The sequence below is a fragment of the Pleurodeles waltl genome, chromosome 9, assembly GCF_031143425.1.
Source record: "Pleurodeles waltl isolate 20211129_DDA chromosome 9, aPleWal1.hap1.20221129, whole genome shotgun sequence".
In the NCBI taxonomy this organism is placed as follows: domain Eukaryota; kingdom Metazoa; phylum Chordata; class Amphibia; order Caudata; family Salamandridae; genus Pleurodeles; species Pleurodeles waltl.
The window spans coordinates 455,423,190-455,443,862 of record NC_090448.1 but is presented as its reverse complement, the minus strand read 5'-3'; the positions used below and the strand labels follow the sequence as shown (position 1 = coordinate 455,443,862).

General features: G+C 41.4%; 1 protein-coding gene across 2 annotated transcripts in view; it reads left to right on the top strand.

Annotated features, from left to right (window-relative positions):
- Positions 1 to 20,673, top strand: part of ASPG (asparaginase) — a 266,891-nt gene that overhangs the window by 207,225 nt on the left and 38,993 nt on the right. For both annotated transcript variants that reach the window (XM_069207261.1, XM_069207260.1), the window contains exons 12-14: positions 3,470 to 3,633; positions 10,847 to 10,933; positions 12,305 to 12,404. In XM_069207261.1, the coding sequence (XP_069063362.1) occupies positions 3,470 to 3,633; positions 10,847 to 10,933; positions 12,305 to 12,404 (351 nt within the window). The remainder of the gene's footprint in view (positions 1 to 3,469; positions 3,634 to 10,846; positions 10,934 to 12,304; positions 12,405 to 20,673) is intronic.

The window sequence follows — 20,673 nt, the reverse complement described above, 5'->3', positions numbered from 1 at the left end:
GATCTATTACAACTAGAAGTCCAAGCGTTGTTACAAAAAGATGCAATAGAACTAGTACCCAACCATCAGAAAGGAACAGGTGTTTACTCCCTGTATTTCCTAATACCAAAAAAGGACAAAACACTGAGACCCATCTTAGATCTCAGAACACTAAATCTTTACATCAAATCAGATCACTTTCACATGGTGACACTTCAAGACATGATTTGCTTGCTCAAACAGGACTACATGTCAACATTAGATCTCAAGGATGCTTACTTCCACATACCCATACATCCTTCCCACAGGAAATACTTAAGGTTTGTAATACAAGGCGTGCATTACCAATTCAAAGTGTTACAGTTCGGGATAACAACAGCACCAAGAGTATTCACAAAATGCCTTGCTGTAGTAGCTGCACATATCAGGAGACAGCACATACACGTATTCCCTTACCTAGACGATTGGTTAATAAAAACCAGCACTCAGCAACAGTGTCTTCAACACACAAAATACGTCATAGAAATCCTTCACAAGCTAGGGTTCTCAATAAACTACCAAAAATCACATTTACAACCGTGTCAAATACAACAATACTTAGGAGCAACAATCAACACACAAAAAGGGATTGCCACTCCAAGTCCACAAAGGGTACAAGCATTCCAAAACGTAATACTAAACATGCACCCAAACCAACACTATCAAGTAAGGTTTGTGATGAAACTTCCAGGCATGATGTCTTCATGCATAGCCATTGTCCCAAACGCAAGACTACACATGCGGCCCTTACAACAGTGCCTAGCAACACAATATACAAAAGCACAGGGTCAACTTCAAGATCTAGTGTTGATAGACTGCCAAACACACTCCTCGCTTCAATGGTGGAATCCTATAAATTTAAACCAAGGGCGGCCATTCCAAGACCCTGTGCCTCAATACGTGATCACAACAGATGCTTCCATGGTAAGGTGGGGAGCACACCTCAACCAGCACAGCATACAGGGACAATGGGACACTCAACAAAGCCAGCTTCATATAAATCATCTAGAACTACTAGCAGTGTTTCTAGCATTGAAAGCATTTCAACTGTTAATAGCCCTCAAACACATTCTTGTCAAAACAGACAACATGACAACAATGTATTACCTAAACAAACAGGGAGGGACACACTCATCACAGCTGTCTCTCTTAGCACAAAAGATTTGGCATAGGGCGATTCACAATCACATTCGCCTAATAGCACAGTACATCCCAGGAATTCAAAACCAGTTGGCCGACAATCGCAGTCGAGATCACCCAACAAATTCACGAATGGGAAATTCATCCCCAGATACTATAAACTTACTTTCAAAACTGGGGAACACCACTAATAGACCTATTCACAACAAAAGAAAACGCAAAATGCCAAAACTTCGCGTCCAGGTACCCACACCCTCACTCCAAGGGCAATGCGTTATGGATGAGTTGGTCAGGGATATTTGCTTACGCTTTTCCCCCACTCCTTCCGTATCTAGTAAACAGATGGAGTCAAAACAAACTCAAACTAATACTAGTAGCACCAACTTGGGCTCGCCAACCATGGTACACAACACTACTAGATCTGTCAGTAGTACCTCATATCAAACTACCAAACAGACCAGATCTGTTAACGCAACACAAACAGATCAGACACCCAAATACAGCATCGCTGAATCTAGCAATTTGGCTCCTGAAGTCCTAGAGTTCGGACACTTGGACCTTACACAGGAATGTATGGAGGTCATAAAACAAGCTAGGAAACCTACCACTAGACATTGCTATGCAAATAAGTGGAAAAGATTTGTTTATTACTGCCATAATAATCAAATTCAACCCTTACACGCATCTGCCAAAGATATCGTAAAATACTTACTACATTTGCAAAAGTCAAAGCTAGCTTTTTCTTCCATTAAGATACATCTTACCGCAATTTCAGTTTACCTGCAAATTACGCACTCAACTTCACTGTTTAGGATACCAGTCATAAAAGCGTTTATGGAAGGCCTAAAGAGAATTATACCACCAAGAACACCACCAGTTCCTTCATGGAACCTCAACATTGTCTTAACACGACTCATGGGTCCACCTTTTGAGCCCATGCACTCTTGTGAAATGCAATACTTAACATGGAAAGTTGCATTTTTAATTGCCATAACATCTTTAAGAAGAGTAAGTGAGATTCAAGCATTTACCATACAAGAACCATTTATTCAAATACACAAGCATAAAGTAGTTCTACAGACAAATCCTAAATTTTTACCAAAAGTCATATCACCGTTCCACTTGAATCAAACAGTAGAATTACCAGTGTTCTTCCCACAGCCAGATTCTGTAGCTGAAAGAGCACTACATACATTAGACATCAAAAGAGTGTTAATGTACTACATTGACAGAACAAAACTAATTCGAAAAACAAAACAAAATTATTTATTGCTTTCCAAAAACCTCATACAGGAAATCCAATTTCTAAACAAGGCATTGCTAGATGGATAGTTAAATGCATTCAAACCTGTTATCTTAAAGCAAAAAGAGAACTGCTTATTACACCAAAGGCACACTCAACTAGAAAGAAAGGTGCTACCATGGCCTTTCTAGGAAATATTCCAATGACCGAAATATGTAAGGCAGCTACATGGTCTACGCCTCATACATTTACTAAACACTACTGTGTAGATGTGTTAGCACTACAAGCCACAGTAGGTCAAGCAGTACTACGAACATTGTTTCAAACAACTTCAACTCCTACAGGCTGAACTACCGCTTTTGGGGAGATAACTGCTTACTAGTCTATGCACAGCATGTGTATTTGCAGCTACACATGCCATTGAACGGAAAATGTCACTTACCCAGTGTACATCTGTTCGTGGCATTAGTCACTGCAGATTCACATGCGCCCACCCGCCTCCCCGGGAGCCTGTAGCCGTTTAGAAGTTGATCTTGAACATTTGTAAATTTGTAAATATATTACTTTAAACTACATTATGTACATACGTATTCACTCCATTGCATGGGCACTATTACTAGCATACACAACTCCTACCTCACCCTCTGCGGGGAAAACAATCTAACATGGAGTCGACGCCCATGCGCAATGGAGCCGAAATGGGAGGAGTCCCTCGATCTCGTGACTCGAAAAGACTTCTTCGAAGAAAAACAACTTGTAACACTCCAAGCCCAACACCAGATGGCGGGATGTGCACAGCATGTGAATCTGCAGCGACTAATGCCACGAACAGATGTACACTGGGTAAGTGACATTTTCCATATATAAATATATATATATATATATATATATATATATATATATATATATATATATATATATATATATATATTTTTTTTTTTTTTTTTTTTAAGACTGTATGTGCTTCACATGCAAGTAGGTTGAGGGCTACGACTAAGTCTCCCAACCTAGGGCATAACGTTTTTGTGCAAGGCTGGTGTAGTATTTGTGTATTTGTTTGTGTTTCAGGGTGGAAACTTGAGCAGTGAAGATTATGATGGTCGAACCCCTCTCCATGTGGCTTGTTCTGAAGGACTCCTACCTACAGTGGAGTATTTATTAAATAATGGTGCAACTGTTCATGCTAAGGACCGGTTTGGGAACACACCATTGAGGAACGCAGTCAAGTTCAGGTGTGGAGAATAAACTACTAAAATGCTTTCTTTAAAACCTTTTTTTTTTTTTTTTTTTGCCCGAGCATTAGACGTTTGTTAGAATGCTTAATTACAGTTAAATAGCACTGAGTGCCGTCTGTTAGAGCATTCCTGAGCTTCATGCAAAGTTGAAAACTTGCGTTCTCCTTGCCTGGGAGTTCAAGACTTGGAGTTCATATCATTTTCAACTTCCAGAGATTTTCTACCATCTTCCACTTCTGTTCGGCTCCATTGTTTCCACCACTTCCAGAGAACCTCTACTAAGACTTAGTTGCATTCATCTAAATTCATTGACACCACATGTGGTTATGAATTTTCTTCCTGTTTTGTGTTTCAAAAGTTATTTAGGTATGGTGGCCTCCTTACACAATGTCATTAAAGACCGTTTTCAACCCTGTACTTTCAAATGACAAATTCATGCATTCAGTGTGTTTTATGCATGGTTTGCTTTGATTAAACTATTAACAATTGTACCTGAAGCAGTGACTTTTTCTTAAATGGCTGGCAATGGAAACCGAATTGGTGAGGAGATGGCACTCCATATTCAGGATACTGATTGTAACATCGTTGTATGTTTCACTGAATTTGTTCTGCACTGTATTTTAACAGGTGTTTGATCGCCAGCCTGTTTCCGCAGTCATATTTAAAACCAGAGAACAACTACAGACTTGTAGTAAAAGGTCAGCTAAAATATTTCATGCTGTTGAACCACTCATTTACCAACTCATTTTGCAGGCATGAGGAGTAACATGCTGCAAATTGCATGAATAGCTTTTTTTAATGGTGAAGCTGGTAGCATCCTGCTTTAGGAATGGAATTTAGCTTCTGTGATGTATCCATAAAGCAGCATTTGCTTTGTTCATAGGCATGGTACCGGTAGAATGTAATTTATCTTGATAGCAGCCTTTTTGAAAAAGACATATCCTGTCATGCGCTGTCTGCATGCATATCCATGCACTTGCCTTATTACTTGAAGAGATTTATTTTCTCCCATGATTACTGCAGTTAGGACAGGAGCTTGTGGCACACAGGTGTTCCCAACACAGTGAAACCATTTGATGTGGGCAGGGACAGTATAGTAATAGTTGATTGGTTATGGGGTGCTGGTCATGGGACTAGCTGTGGAAGCACTTACTAGTGTTTTCTGTTTTTTCTTTTTTGGCTGATGGACCTCATAACTTTCCTGTAACCAATCCCAAGTTGCAGTTAGTCACTTGTTCTTTGGCTGAGGGGCTTATGAGGGCACCTAGCATTGTATTTAGCTGCTTCACATCCCAACATTCTGTCAGTGGGTAAGCCAGAGTTCCATCTCAACAAAAATGCAGACTCTTTACTGGCTTATTGCCTCTTTCTGTGTGTTTCTGTGAGCCGGGCCCAAGTCAACTGGAATGCTGAGTTGAGCATTCTAAATCTGATCATTGCTGTACCTTCTTGCCTCACGCTTAATGCCTATCCCTTCTTTGTGGTAGTGTGGTCTTACTTTGACTTGGCATCACAACCGCTTCACTGGTGCTGTCTACAACTTGGGGCTTTAACCTCTCAGAATATTATGGTGATAAACATTCTAGTGGGGGGGGGGGGGGGGGGGGGGGTTCTCCTCTAGATTTATCAGTATCTCCACACATTTGAAAGCTCTTACCAGCCTAATCTCCATTTAGTCATGTCTTAACTTTGATTACCTATATAGCAGTTTTTTAAATGTTATAATAACTATGTTTGAGGCACTTGTAGCTGTAGATGTAAATGCTCTGCATGCTCCTGCCATCTAGTGTTGGGCTCAGACGTTGCAAGTTTTTCTTCTAAGAGGTCTTTCGAGTCATGGGGTATTGGAGACTCCTCCTATGGTGTGCATCTATGTCCAGAGGAGGAGTCAGTAAGACCTTGTGACAAATTCAATGTTCGGTGACCCACCGGCTGCTTAGCTTGTGTGTGAGCTTTCCAATTTCAAAATAATGTGCATCAAACATGACTTCCATTTATTGAAACTATGCTGCAGAAGATCAAGTAGACCTGTCCCATAATATACTATATTGTATTACATCTTCTCCCAGACCCTATTCATTTGTTTAGCAAAGAGTTGTCTGTTTCTCACTACTTGCTCGTAGGTGTTTCCATCAGGATAAGTAGAATATATTCCCCAGCCTTTTTTAAGCACCCTCTTCACTGCTTCCAAGAGGGCCACATGTCATGTGTGACACCTGTCACTAGTATTGGATTTTTAGTAAACAATACTATGTGTACTTCAACCTCTTCTTTTTAATGGGACAAGTGAAACTACATATCTCCAAAATATTCACATGAAAAGTGAGGACCAGTAGAAGGCATTGTACCTTATATAGGGCCTTTAAAAGAGAATCATATTTTCCGAATAGGAGTACATATTGTCTTCTGCAGTATCGTAGAGTTTGTCTGGAACTAATAAGCTATGACTACAGCTCTGCAGACTGTCTTTTTGACGAGGATGTTTTGTCAATGCTTACTTCTCTTATTAATCTTTTCCATCGAATCCCTGTTGGAAGATTTTTTTTCATTGACTTCATTTAAGTGTTTTTCAGAAAAAAATGGTATTTTTTCACTAGTAAAATAAAGGCACATTGCCTGTCATTTCGAAATATAAAAGATGTTTTCTTGTTGCTGAACTAAGTTTTCCGTATGGTGTGAAGACCAGCAGGCCATTCTCATCGAGTTTCTTTTTGTTTTATCCCTGGCCCACTAGGTTTTGCCGTGGGCTTTACCTGTTTGCACCTTTGGCCTGTTCTTGTTTGCCTGATCAGGCCTCTTCGTTTGTTATTGAATGTGATGGATTTCGTGTAGAAGTTTACATATGTTTCTGTCTGCTCCCTTTGTTATGCTGCAGTGGAGCCTGAATTTGGTTCTTTTTTTATATGTATAGTTTGGTTTCATAAACAGTTGTACCCATAGGCTAGGAACGTCTTCCTGATTGCAGTTATGTCAATGTGTTGTAAGTTAAGCGAAGGAGCTATTTGTAATACACCCCCACCTTTTCTGACAAGTTGATTCTAAGAACCAAGGGCTCTTTCGTTCTGAAAATTGTGTTGCCCTTCCTGGTGGAGGAGGTCCTCATGCTTCATGCTTTTTTCTTTCTGCCAAATCTCATAAAGGAAGAACAGAGGCTTCATCAGTTGCATCCTAAATGGGCCCTTGGTTTCTATATCGATAGGACTAGGGCACACTGTGTGACTTTGTTGGGTTTACCAATGCAAAGAATGAGTGAGCTGTCCAGGAGAGGACCTTATCTAGTTTGATTGTAATGTGCATCTCTGCTTAAATTTGGCCTATTGGTGGCCTCCAGGCTCATTCTACCAAAGCAAAGGCAACTCATATCGGTTTGGCTAGAGGCGTTCATGTGCTAGGCATCTGTGAAACTGTCACTTGGCCATACATCCATACCTAGTCCATGCTCTACTGTCTGGTCCACAGTGAAGGCCACTTTACTTGTTCAGTCCTGGAGGACATCATGATGTAAAGTCCATTCCTTAGAACCCCATCTAATGGAAGGGCAGTGTTCTCATATTGATTCACCTGCTATGTAATCTGGGATTCGAACTATCCATCAGAAGAACAAGTTGCTTACCTACAGTTCTGCTCTAATAGCAGATTTCTCTGGCCCTTCCTTTCTCCCTCTTCTGTGGAGTAAAAGTCTCATTAGTCATAAGAACTTAATGTACGTTTTGCAAACTGTCTATCACCGATTTTATAAGTAGCTCCCTGTTGAAGGGTGTGGAAGTTGTCTTGTGAAAATGACATCCACACGCAGGGTTGGTCGAAATGTGTCTGTGTTGTCACTTAACAAGGCAGGGCGAAGCAGCCAATGGAACCCAAAGGTGCCACCTTTGGCACTCTGAAACCAGTGCATGAAAACTGCAAATCCAGTCTGACTCCTGTGAGGGGGAGGCTCCAAAGGTGAGGAATATGCAATTAGATACGGTAACCACCATTATTAGTGTTACTGAAGATAATGAACTTGTTCATTAGGAACAGTTGGTGCATATCGAAGCTGAGCTAAGAGGGCCTGCAACTTGCTAAGGGTTTAGGGCCTCCATATATTTGTGGAAAGGCTCAAAACTGTACATACATCAAGAAGATTGGGGCCAAACGAAGTTCCCACTGCAGCATAATGAAGGGAGTAGGGTGAAACCTATGTGAGTGCCCTTTTAACTGATGATTTTAATTAGGAGTGCTGATGATGCAAACAAAGTAAAGTTGCATGGGTAACCCCTAATTATGCCTACAGCAAAAAATTGCCTGACCAAGGAAAGTACCAACAGAAAATCACTAGTTTCTACTTCAGAAGGCCAGCTTGCTTCTCTTCACACCAGGTGACAAATTTAGTCCAACAGCTTGAACATACAGACTTGGTGGAGAGTAGACAGAATGCCCTCCACCACTTCCCATGGAATGTTTTCAGAAGGGGTCAACACGACTTACCAAGGGAATGCCCCCTGCTGTACGAAGATGCCCTGCTCCCTTAATCAGACTGCACTTGTGGTCAGGAAGTTAAAGCCTGTGGAGATAATTTCCCTTGAAATTCAGGGACTATGCCAGATGATTAACCATTGGGAATATCCTGTGTCAGCTAGCTCCACAACCTCAGCACCACCAGATTTGAGGGCCCATGTTGGCCTGCTTTGACCACAGCCCCATCAGATTTATGCAATGTGTGCTGCTCCACCAGAGGCCTCAGATCTCCACGTTGTTTACGTAAACTTCCCAACTGAGAGATGAGATATAGGTCACTACCATAACTTCTATAGGGGGTATTCTACAGGTCAGATTGGCATCAGTTATCCATCACAGGAGGTCCTAGGTCACCTCATCAAAGACACAGCTCTTGTCTGAAAGGTTTTGGACACACTCCAGGTTCCATTTATGTGCCAACAACTGTGAGGTAATAGCAGGAGGCAAGACACTAACAGGCCCCCAAGCTTCAGAACCATTAGAACTGGAACAGTAGCTCATGGCCGAAGTCTCATGATTTTAGCCTGAAAGTTCCTGACTCACTGTAAAGGTGGAAAGGCCTTTAAGATGACAATGTTCAAGATAGACCAATAAAGGGCAGCCTCTACAAAAGATTTATTTTTTACATTTTGTACCAGTTTTGTTAAACATGTGTGATTCCTCAATGGAAATGCCCTCCAGAGTGCCTAATATGAGTTACTTAAATTCTGTGCATTCATGTGTACAATAGAAAGCTCTGAAAAGTTGATAAAATTTAGACATTCATTAAAACAATGCTAAATACAACAATTTATTCCAACCTCTTTGAAATTTGAAGAGGAGTCTCGAACTTGATGATAAAAATTACAGGGCCACAAAAATGAAATGTCTTCTGCAGGTGGTCCAAGACTAGTTAAAGTGAACTCACCTTCAGCAACTAATCATCAAGGTATTCAAATACATACACCCCCCTCCCCCAAAATGTGAAGATAGTCTGCGCCCGCTGATATGACTTAATTAAAGACCTGAGAGGCTGATAAGGAGCCAAAGTCAGGACGGTGAACTTGAAGAGGTCAGCCCCACCAAGAAATAGAGATTCTCCTTGTGGGACTGTAGCACTGGTATATATGAATATGCATCCTGCAGGCTCAATGACCTCATCCATTCCTCGTGGTCCAGGGCTAGCAAAATGTCTGAGGGTCATAGTGATCTTCCTCTTTCATGAACACGCTCTGTAATCTGAGGTCTCAATCCCTTGACCTTCTAGGGATCAAGAAAGAAGCTGGAGTAACAGCCAAGTCAATTCTCCACCTTTGGGACCAGATCTATAGCCCTCTTGACAATCAACATGTCTTTGGAAAGCATATGGACATGGTCCACCAACATCTGGGTGTAACAAGTGCAACATAAGGAGGATTGATGCGGTCTTCGACCTTTGACATTGCTTCTTCCCTTAGCACCACCTAAAGTCTGACCTATGCTGGCAGAAGGTGGAGCATCTGGGGTAATCTCGGAATGTCTTATGCTTTTGAACAAATTAACGGGCTGGGCTTTTCTTCAAAAACGTCTGACTCCATCAAAGGGCAATAGCACTTATTCTTTTAAACTCCCTATCCTTCTCTACCTCAAAGGAGTTATGGTTCACCTTGCAAGTGAAGGTCTGTACCACAAGGCTCTCGAGTGGGATGTTAATCCAACAATTTATTATCAGGCACTTCCCTGTCGTGTATACCAATAAGATGATTTGGTCCCGGTGCAGAAAATGGTTTAAAGCAATGTACTGTGATTGGTTCAATCAGAGCCACTTTTGATGGCATCAGAGGGTCTGAAGTAGAAGATCCAAGTTATAAAAAAATTCTGTAAGAAGCTTTGCCTTGGTCTCCCGAGTGGGACAGTCGGATATAGCACTTCTTTTGTTCTCTGAACTAGAACTGTGAAAGAGGCATTTCTTCGCCTGATTCCAATAATAATATAGGTGACTATATTTCTTTGAAATAATAAAATGCTGAGAGATTCATCTAACCTATTCTGCAAGTTGTTGTAACGAAGGAGGGAGGGCTTCCTGTGTCTTTGTAGCACTTACGAAAATAAAGTAGACCACATAGTGATGAGCATTTAAGAGGTCAAAATTGTTGTCAAAACAATTCATCTTCTTTCTAGACTTTGCTAACTCGGTCTTTACACTCTTTAATCGAGTCAATATGTCTTGCATTCGGATTGCCATTTATTGATCTCTTGCAAAGCCCCTCTAATGCTTTGCAGAGTTGTTTCAAAAATAGATTTCTGGCCAGTTATTCAAACAAATGAATTGTCTGTTTTTTTTGTTTTTGAAAATATTTAACCTGCTGCCCTCTCAAAACCACTTTTTCAGAAGGATGATAATTTTGGGAATATATTCAGCAACTGAAAAGGTGAAGTTATAGTGAATTTTGCAGTCAAACCTCATGCCCTCTTGTAGTAGCAAGTAGACCTTTAGCTAAAAGTGGGTGGACACAGATTATAATTCTGGAATCTTTCAAGAAATTTTTGTTGTTTTAACAATAATACAGACTGTGCTTCCTTAGTCTGTTTTGATTTCCAAATATTATTCCTGTTTAGCAAATAAAGAAGTTATATGCAGAATGATTAACCACAATCTATTAACTTGGTTTCTGAGGCACTTTAATTTGAAATATGAGTTTAATGGGTATTGTAGCATTACCATTTTATTAAGTGATCTGTTTTCCTTTTTAAGGCACATGAAAGTAATAGAATTGCTGCGTCAGACTGGTGCTCACCTTAAGTGGGAAGAGTTGGTAGATGCTGGAACAGAACTTTGCAGGTAAGAATTAACTAAAGTGCTGGGTTGTATTGGATCCGTTTCTTTAACCCTGACTCTTTTAGATTTACACCTAGTTTTTTTGCAGTTGAAAAAACATTCTGGAAAAACATTCCATTCGCAGAAATGAAGTAGATGTTCCAGGGAGCAGTGGATGTAGATGTGGCGAGTGTCAAGCATTAAAAATACTCTTGTATACCTGTTGGTGGCTTGATGCTTGGCTCTGTCTCTGATGGATTCAGACTGTAGCTTCTTTCTTACCTTTCTATAGTATGCCTGTTGTCTCCTTGGCTCCAACTCTTATCATTCTACTCTGAATGCTTGATCATTTGCTGTGTTTTTTTTTTTAACCCTCATTATTTTATATGTGAAATCCCTCAACATGTCCTCTTTTTGTGTCTTTTCTCGACAGAGAACTCGCGACATCTCCTTTGTAGTTATTGTTCCTTGCAGTTTGCACTCATTTGCTTTATATCTTTTCCCTTCACTGAACCTGTTTTTGCGTCTTCTTCCCAGCCCTAGTTGTTTTTAGTCGAAAACACCAACATGGTCAGTGTTCTTGGTGGGCAAGCTGTCTGACCAATTTCCTGGGTCCGTCTGTCTTTCTTTTAGGGGGTTTGAAGAGCTTGTGAAATAAGTTTTATCAACTAATGGGTGTTCTTTAGTGATGTCAGTGCTCCTTGCTTTGAGAAGATTGAAAATTACTGACCCTGAATGACCATCAGTAATTCATCATTTTAACAACACCGAGGGGGGGGTCACATGGTGGGGAATCTTTGGTTACTTTGAGTATCAAACAGAAAGATAATTTACCGACGATAAGTAACTTGTTAATTTGATTATGGTCCTAGTGTTTCATATCTTCCCCCAAAGGAGATGATCCCCCAAAGGTCGTTCTGCAACGATTTTTTAGAATCACATATATATACTATTTCACCCTTACACATCCCAAATGTGTGGAAAGTCTATGTATAAATAATATCTCTAGAAGCTCACTTCGAGTTCCATGATCTTAAAATGTAACTCAGTCCTGGGTCACATATGGTTAAGGAACTGCTCCGTAATTTGCAGTTTCCTTATAATGTACAGCAAAGGGGTACTTTATTCCTTGTAAAATATTTCCAATGTAAACCATTTACACTACAAACCTTGATTCTTAAATAAGTAGTAGTAATATTAAACTGAACTGTTCTCATGATATTGAGCTTGGGAAGATGAAAGGCTTAGTTTGCTTAAGAGTTCAAACATGTGACTTTGACATAGCACACAGAGTATATTGGGAAAGTGCTTGTTTGTTGCTGGTTGAGGGTGAGTATTTTTGCAATGTATGCCTTAAAGGTTTTTTCTGTAACAGACCACCTTTCTGCTTTACAGTTTGGCTGCTAGTGGTGGCGTTGAGGGCTTGGCAGCTTGGTATCTGGCAGGCGCTGACATGAACCAAGTTGGCTATGATGGGAAAACCCCTTTTCAAGTGGTAAGTGTGACTGTTGACACGTACTGCATACATCATTCTTGATTTGTCTATTAATGTAAAGAAGGGGATGAAGGTACCCCAGTCCCCGATTTTGGGTAAACTAATGTTTTATTTGCTATTAACCTCCTCTTAGATGTCTAGAATATAAGGTTTACACTTTTGTATGTTATTTTCTACATATTTACTGGCCAGGCTCTCAAAGTGTGAAATCCATCTATCTGTTTTATTTCAGTTCCCTTTCAATTTACACTAGCATTAGTCCTTTCTACTTAGTTGATTGTTCTAGCCAATAAAGAATATTTTTAGGATGACTGTTGGTGTGGTGAACTTGATCCTTTTCTTTAAGGTTAATGTAAAAAACACACTGGTCCCAAGCAATCTGAAATCTGACTGGCCATGTATCCTATCGAAGCTGCTGGTATTGTGCAGCTGCTGACAACATCCAGCTTTCTCTATAGCTAGTTGGATGTCACCCCTGGAAACTCACTTACAGATTGCACTAAGGAATACCAGACCGGAAGGCAAGATCATCTTGAGTTGTATATTCTTTTTCATTTGTTTTTGCCTTTGTTGTAGAGGTTTCTACTTTTCTTCAGTTGACTCTTTTTTCTAACAGTTGGAACATCAAACAGTAGTTGGCTCCCAACCTTTCAATGCATTCAAGGGTTGCAATTCTGTAAAACAAAGCAATTTCACACAAGAGCCTAGGATCTCATTGGGTTTTCATCTCTTATTTTAAAATAACTCGGGTGTTTTAATAAAGGCTTTTGCCATATAGCACATTTATGTTGTATGAAGATTTTTTTACAACTTGACATTACATACTATATTATCCAGCATTATTCCAAAATTGAAACTGTTTATAATGGATTTTTAGATCGAGGCTACCTATTGTCAGCTTAGAAAGAACTCACAGTGGACTTAAAGCCTTCGCATTGCTTATAGCCAGTTAGCTTTATTGCCAATCTTTCTTGCTTCTTAATTGGCAGGCTTGCCTTGTCCATCCTGTGTCTCACTCCCACTTGTGTCCTTCCACTGCTAACTTTTAGGGAACTACTTTTTTCCATTTTGCTTAGGCACTCCATAAGCATGTACATATTTTCCAGCTGTTTCCCTCAGGTGCCTTATGCCTCCCCCGCATGCTGCATGTTGGTCTCTCGTTCAGCTGCTTCTCTTCACCTGCACTCTGGGATGATCTCTTGCCTGTGTGCTTCTCCCCACGGTCCATATTGCTCTCATCTGTATGCCTCTTATTTTGTCCCATTTTGTTCTCTCCCACGTTTATATTTCCCCTGTCCTCCCTGTTACTTCATTCCGTGGCGCTTTTTTTTTTAAAAAAAATTTTTTTAAAAGAGGGCCAGGTATGACTTTGCTGCCAGCCTTTCTGGTTTAAGTAAAAATGCTTTTGCGCTACTTCATTTCAACAGTTTTTTTTTATGTATTTGCCGATCAATCTTGGATTGGTAAATTAGAAAATAAAAAACAATTGCACCACTGCAACTGGCATGCATCATGACACGTGTGCTCCTGCAAAATGACACCACTGGAACTATAAAATTATGCAACTTTTTCATTGCTGCTTTTTTTTCTCCTTTTGTTCATACTGTACTGCTTCCTCTTCATCCCACTTCCCCTTTGTGCTTGTTGGACTTTGAAGAATACAGTTTGTCACTAGACCAAATTCCTAAAGGAGACCATTACGGGCACTACCCAATGTGTAAAACGTGCTTTTTGTTGAAGCTCTGAAACCAAGGTTTATTCACTTGCAGCGTCATTTTCAGAACCATGAGCCGTTAGTTTAGAATTTTGTTGTGAATTCAGAGAATTAGGGAGCCAGTAAACCCATTGTTTGATAGCGTGTGTGGCTGTAGATACACATGCTCTGCATACTTCTGCCATCTAGTTTTGGGCCTGGAAGGTTGCAAGATTGTTTTTCTTCGAAAAGCCTTTTGAGTCAGCAAGTGTAGTGATTTCTTGTTTTACTGGTAATGCGCATGGACATTGACCTAATTGTTAGATTGTTTTCTTCCGCCATCGGGTCTGGTTGTGTTTCACCGAGCTCCAAGTCAAGGGTGTCTTTTCAGGCTCCTTCCGTTTGGGATACATCCCCAACCCTCTGTATTGTTTTCGAACGCACATATTCCCTTCCTGGAGTTTTGCGACAAGAAGAAGTCACCCAGCAGATCGATGCACTCCAACAGACGCCCTCTGAGCCGCTACAATCGGGCTGCCATTTTCTCGATTTGACCAACTCAAGAATTAACTCCTGATGGAACAGACTCCATTCCATTTCTGTGTTAAGTGCCATGCGACTTTGCTGCAGACTGACTAGAACCTGGTCTGCAACCTTGGTTTGTCCCCAGACCATATAGAGGAGGAATGCGAGGCTTGTCAGTCTTTCCGCTCCAAGAAACTTTATGGGATTGAAGTGCCCGTTGCCCTGAGAAGAAGCTACAGGAGATTGAAGAAACACTGGGCATCTTAGAACAAAATGTCCAGCTGTAGCCCGAACCAGAAATACAAGAGGCCTCAGCGGCTGAAGAGGAATTCTTTTCGGTCAAGGACTCCAACTCCGATGTGGACACAGTCCTAGAGATGCAAGATCTCCCTCTGGCACAACGTACAGAGAGTAGTGGCTCTCCCGCCCAAAAAAACAGCATCTTCCTCCCAGGCTACCGGGCTACCACTGCTGTCAGCCCATGGTCGGCACTGAAAGACTCAGATACCCCGCCATCAAGCTCCTCCCCTCACTGACCCAGATGTCTACCCTGCCAGGCTATCTCTCCCTTCCCCCCCGATGATACCACCTCCTTTCAGGAGCTTATTGTTAGAGTGGACACTTACCACCAGGTGTTCTTGGATAAGGAGCCCATTGAAGATGAATTCCTCTCCACATCTCTCAAGACAACAGAGTCCCTCCCAATGCTGAAGGGAATGATGAGGCACTCAGAGGATATCTTTAAAGACCCTGCTAAGGCACGCATAATTACAGAGATGTGGAAGAGATATAAGGATTCATCCTCTGACCCCATTTTCATTAGGGGTCAGATTTCCCCTGATTAATTGGTGGTCTCCAATGCTAGAAAAAGAGCACTTTTCAGGCCACTAGTGATGCTCTGTCCCCTGATAAGGAGAGCAAGCTTATTGACGCCTACGGTAAGCGGGATGCAGCCCAAGCCAGCAAGCATAGGCATATGGCAAACACATAAGGGCTGTTAGCCAGATATGACCGTGCCCGCTGGGACGAGATGGAGGAACTCCCACCAATACCTCCCAGAGGAGCATAGGAAGAAGGGCCAAGAGATTGTTAGTGAGGGGCAGCCTATATCTATTAATTACATATGCTGTGCTCTAGATTCCACTGACACAGCTGCCAGAGGAATAAAACACAAGCCGCTTTATGCGCCAACTTACGTGGCTATGCATATTCAGTTTTAAGCCTAAGGTACAACAGACCATACTAAATGTACCATTCCATAAGGTGCACCTCGCAGGTGAAACAGGCACTCGAATAAATAAAAGACACTGAGGTTGCTAAATCAGTGAGTGACCTGCAAACCCCTGCTGCACGTGGTTCCATTCGCTAGCTGTCACTCAAACTGGCCTCCAAAACCATGCAAAAAGAAACACCCTCCACATGTGGCTCTTTAACTGCGACAAAGCAGTGACCTTCTCCTCCCCCCCCCCCCCAAAACACCAACTCACTATCTACAACTCAACACCTGTTGGGGGATGTCTACAACAATTCCTTCATGTCTGGCAAAATCTAATCAGTTCAATGGGTGTTGGATAGTATACAACATGGTTACTGTCTGGAGCTCCTTTCCACACCTCCAAACATTCCTCCTCACACTCACAAACTTTTTCCAGAAACACATCACTCTACTCGGCCAGGAAGTTCAGGCTTGCCAAACAAAGGAGCCATAGAACCCATTCCTACACACCATCAAGGGACAGGAGTATACACCACGTACTTTCTTATACCCAAAAAGGATGGGTTGTTAAGGTCTATTCTAGATCTCAGGCCCTTAAGTTATTACATCCTGTCAGCATTTTCACATGGTAACACTTCAGGACATGATACCACTCCTTCAGCAAGGTGATTTCCTCTCAGCACTGGACTTGAAGAACACCTTCTTTCACATCCCTATACACCCAGCAGATCTCAAATACCTCAGATTTGTGATAGAAAGCAACCACTACCGGTTCAAACTACTGCCCCCACCACAGGTGTTTATAAAATGTCTTGCAGTGGTATCAGCTCACTTGCGCAGGCACAATATTCATGTTTTCCCATTTCTAGATGGCTGGCTTATCAAAGCCAGCACACTCAAACTATGGGCCTCATTACGAGTTTGGGGGAGGGGATTACTCCATCATAAACATGACAGATATCCCGTCCGCTGTATTACAAGTTCTATAGGATATAATCGAACTTTTAATACGGCGGATGGGATATCTATCACGTTTGTGATGAAGTAATCCCCTCCGCCAAACTCATAATAAGGCCCTATGTCTACATCACATCCAAGTCACCATAAACCTGCTTCATCAACTAGGCTTCACCATCAATTTAAAAAAATCTTAACTTCAGCCTCTTCAGATCCAACTATCTCAGGGCTGTTCTGAACTCACAGCTGGGATTAGTTTATCCCATCGCAGCAAGGGTACAAAACTTTCAAACACAGCTTTTGTGTTTTCACCCCAATCAAGTCAGTCAAATGTGTCATGAGACTTCTAGGCATGCCTGGCACATCAGTGGTCTCAGTCACAGGGTCGTCTGGACAATCTAGTGTTGGTAGACAGCTGCTCCCATTGCTCTTTGCAGTGGTGAAACAAAAATAACTTGTTAAAGGGGCGGCCATTCCTAGACACTGTTTCTCAGATCATTCTGACAATGGACGCTTCACAGACAGGCTGGGGTGCTCACCTTCAGGATCACAGTCCAAGGTCTCTGGAATCCCAAACGTCTTGCTGTTCAACTAGCACTGAAAGCATTCACACCTAACCTGATAAACAAAGTTTCCTGATCTGCACAGGTAACATGACAACGATGTATTATGTGCAGAGACATTGGGGAAACACTGTCTCTACAGCTGTCTCGCCTATCGCAAATCATCGGACGTTGGTCCATTCACCACAACATCCATCTACTGACAGAATATCTCCCAGGGGCACACAACAATTTTTCTGCCCTCCTCAGCAGGATGCAGCACAAGTCCATGAGTGAAAACTCCACCCACAATTCCTGCTTCTCTACTTTCAAAAGTGGGGGCTCCCAAGCATAAACCTATTCCCGACCAAAGAAAATGCAAAATACTCCAGATTCCTACATCCTCAATCCGAGGGCAATGCTTTATGGATGAACTGGTCAGGGATATTTTGCTGTGCTTTTCCCCCTCTCCCTCTCCTTCCGTTTCTGGTTCAAAAGCTCAGGCAAACATCAAACACACTGATGCTGGTGGCCCCCATGTGGGCTCAACAACTGTAGTTCACCACCCTTCTAGATCGATCTGTAGTTCCTTATGAGAAGCTTCCCCTCAACCCTGACGTTCTTACTCTGAACCATGGTCAAATCAGGTGCCCAAATACTAAGGAATTAAAACTTGCAATATGGCTCCTGAAGTCATAGAGTTTAGATACCTTAAACTGCCTCAAGAATGCATGGATATTCTTAAGGAGGCATGCAAACCCACCTCTAGAGTATGATACACTGCAAAATGGAAATGTTTTTTTTTCTATTGTCTGTTCAAACAATTAGCCCCTTTCAAAGTCAGAGTGCAGGTTTTTCTTTCCTACTTTCTTCATTTGCAAAAAAACAAACTTGGCGTACACTTCCATAAGATTGCATCTGGAATCCATAACTGCTAATCTTCAGAATAGACAGCATTTTTCCCTTTTCAAAATTCCAGTCATTAAAGCCTACATAGAAGAACATGTGATTACAACAAGGGCCCCCTGGTGCCTTCTTGGAATATTAATATTGTACTTACAAGACTCATGGGTCCATCTTTTGACTCTTTACATTCATCCCCTCTGCAATTCTTGTTGTGGAAGATGGCATTTTTAGTTGCTGTCCCTTCATTTAGGCGTGTTAGCGAGCTCCAGCCTTTAACCCTGCAAGAACCCCTTTTCCAAAAACACAAGGATGAAGTAGTTCTTCGCAACAACCCTAAATTTGTACCAAAAGTGGTATCCCAATTCTACCTTAATCAATCCATCGAATTACCAGTCTTCTTTCCACAAGCAGACTGTTGCTGAAAGAGCTCTTTACACTATAGATGTTGTGTGCTTATGTTCCACATTGATAGAACTAAAACCTTTCGAAATACCGAACAGCTTTTTGTTGCCTTTTATCACCACACAAAGGCAACCCCATTTCTAAATCAGATATATCAAGTTCGATTGTAAAATGTATCCAAACCTGCTGTGCTAAAGCCAAAAGACCAATACCTGTTCTTCGTAGAGCACACTTCACTCGTTAATTTAAAAATAATGATAATAAAAAATAAGCAACCATGGCCTTTTTAGGAAATATTCCCATAGCTGACATATGTAAGGCAGGTACATGGTTCACACCACACACATTCATCAAGCATTATTGTATGGATGCATTAGCACACCAGCAAGCTCTTGTAGAACAGGCAGTGCTACGTACACTTTTCCAGACCACTGCAACAGCCACAGGTTAGCCTCTTTTTTTTAGGGGGCACTGCTTTACATTCTATGTAGAGTATGTGCATCTACAACCACACATGCCATCAAACAGAAAATGTTACTTACCTAGTAAGCATCTGAGTGTGGTATCTAGTGCTGTAGATACACATGTGCCTGCCCTCCTTCCTGGACACCTGTGGCTGTTGCAGTCTCATCACCATTAATGACATAGTCATTTGCATAAACATTTGTTTTTACTCTTTAACTACATTTTATTTTCACCTGCCTGTGGGAAAACAATCTGACAATTGAGTTGATGCCCATGTACGGTACCAGCAAAAGGAGGAGTCAATATACCTCATGACTCAAAATACATTTAGAAGAAAAACAACTTGCAACCTTCCAGACCCACCAGCAGATGGCAGAAATATGCAGAGTATGTGAATCTACAGCACTACATGCCACAAACATATGCTTACTGGGTAATTAACATTTTCTTTTCCCCACATCCCTGTTTGCTTGTTTCTTTTAACCCCACAAGAACTCAATAGCGGGCATGACCCATGGCTGCTTAGATTTCTTGACACCAGAACTGCAGTTCTGAGGACTTCCAAGACTTATGCTGGGACTGTTCGCAAGGTGCCTTTGCTTCTTATCTTGGTTCTTCAACCCAACTCGTGATGGGGCTGTGCAGTCAGGTATTTGCTGCCAAACATATCCACCTAGTAATTCTTTTGAGGTACCATTCGATGTCCTGTACCTGAATCGAATTTATCACATCCCCATTCTGACTCTGATTTTTAAAGCTCCTTAGGGCCTGAAAATCTCAAATCCAGTTAAAAACTCCAGTGTTTAGATCTAGTCATTGCCTGCAACTGAAGTTGTCCCTAAGTTTTGCTGTATCCTCCTGGCAAAGGCATTAAGCTTTCAAAGTTTTTCCCTACACAGTCAGCATTGACTTGTTCCATGTACATGGCATTTGTTCGTTTTAGCACTGTGATGTGCAGATGATCTAGTAACACTATAGATGAAGATTTGGAGATCCTCAATAACCTAAGTGAGCAAAATGCTTTCCTACTGAATGGATTCACCAAACTCTGTAGTCTTTTTGTCAGCTAGCAACACTACGATCCTGACCACTTGCTTGCATATTACCATAATAGTCACCAATATTCCTAGTGGCAAATAATATACTGCTGTTTAGATGCAAACATGAATCCCTTTTGGGAAATGGGACAGCAAGCAGGTCCAACGTTATGATTCTTTTTGAATCTATGACCAAGGAATCGGATATTGAAAGAGGAGTTCCTCCATTGTAAGAATACAATTGAACTCAAATGTCCTGTGAGAAAATGACATGCTTTTGCCACAGATAACGTATGTTCTCGTTCATGCCATCAGGTGAAATAACATTTTTATGTTAATTTTTCATATTTTCCCAATTGTACACTGATTTATACAAGCTTGCATTATATACATCACTCTAGGACATGCACTTTTACATTTATAGGTTAAACCCGCCTTCAGTCCAGACACCGCATCCCACTGACATCCTCTATGTCACAGAAGGGATGCTGTAAGCATCATAATTACAATAGGATCTGTAGTACTC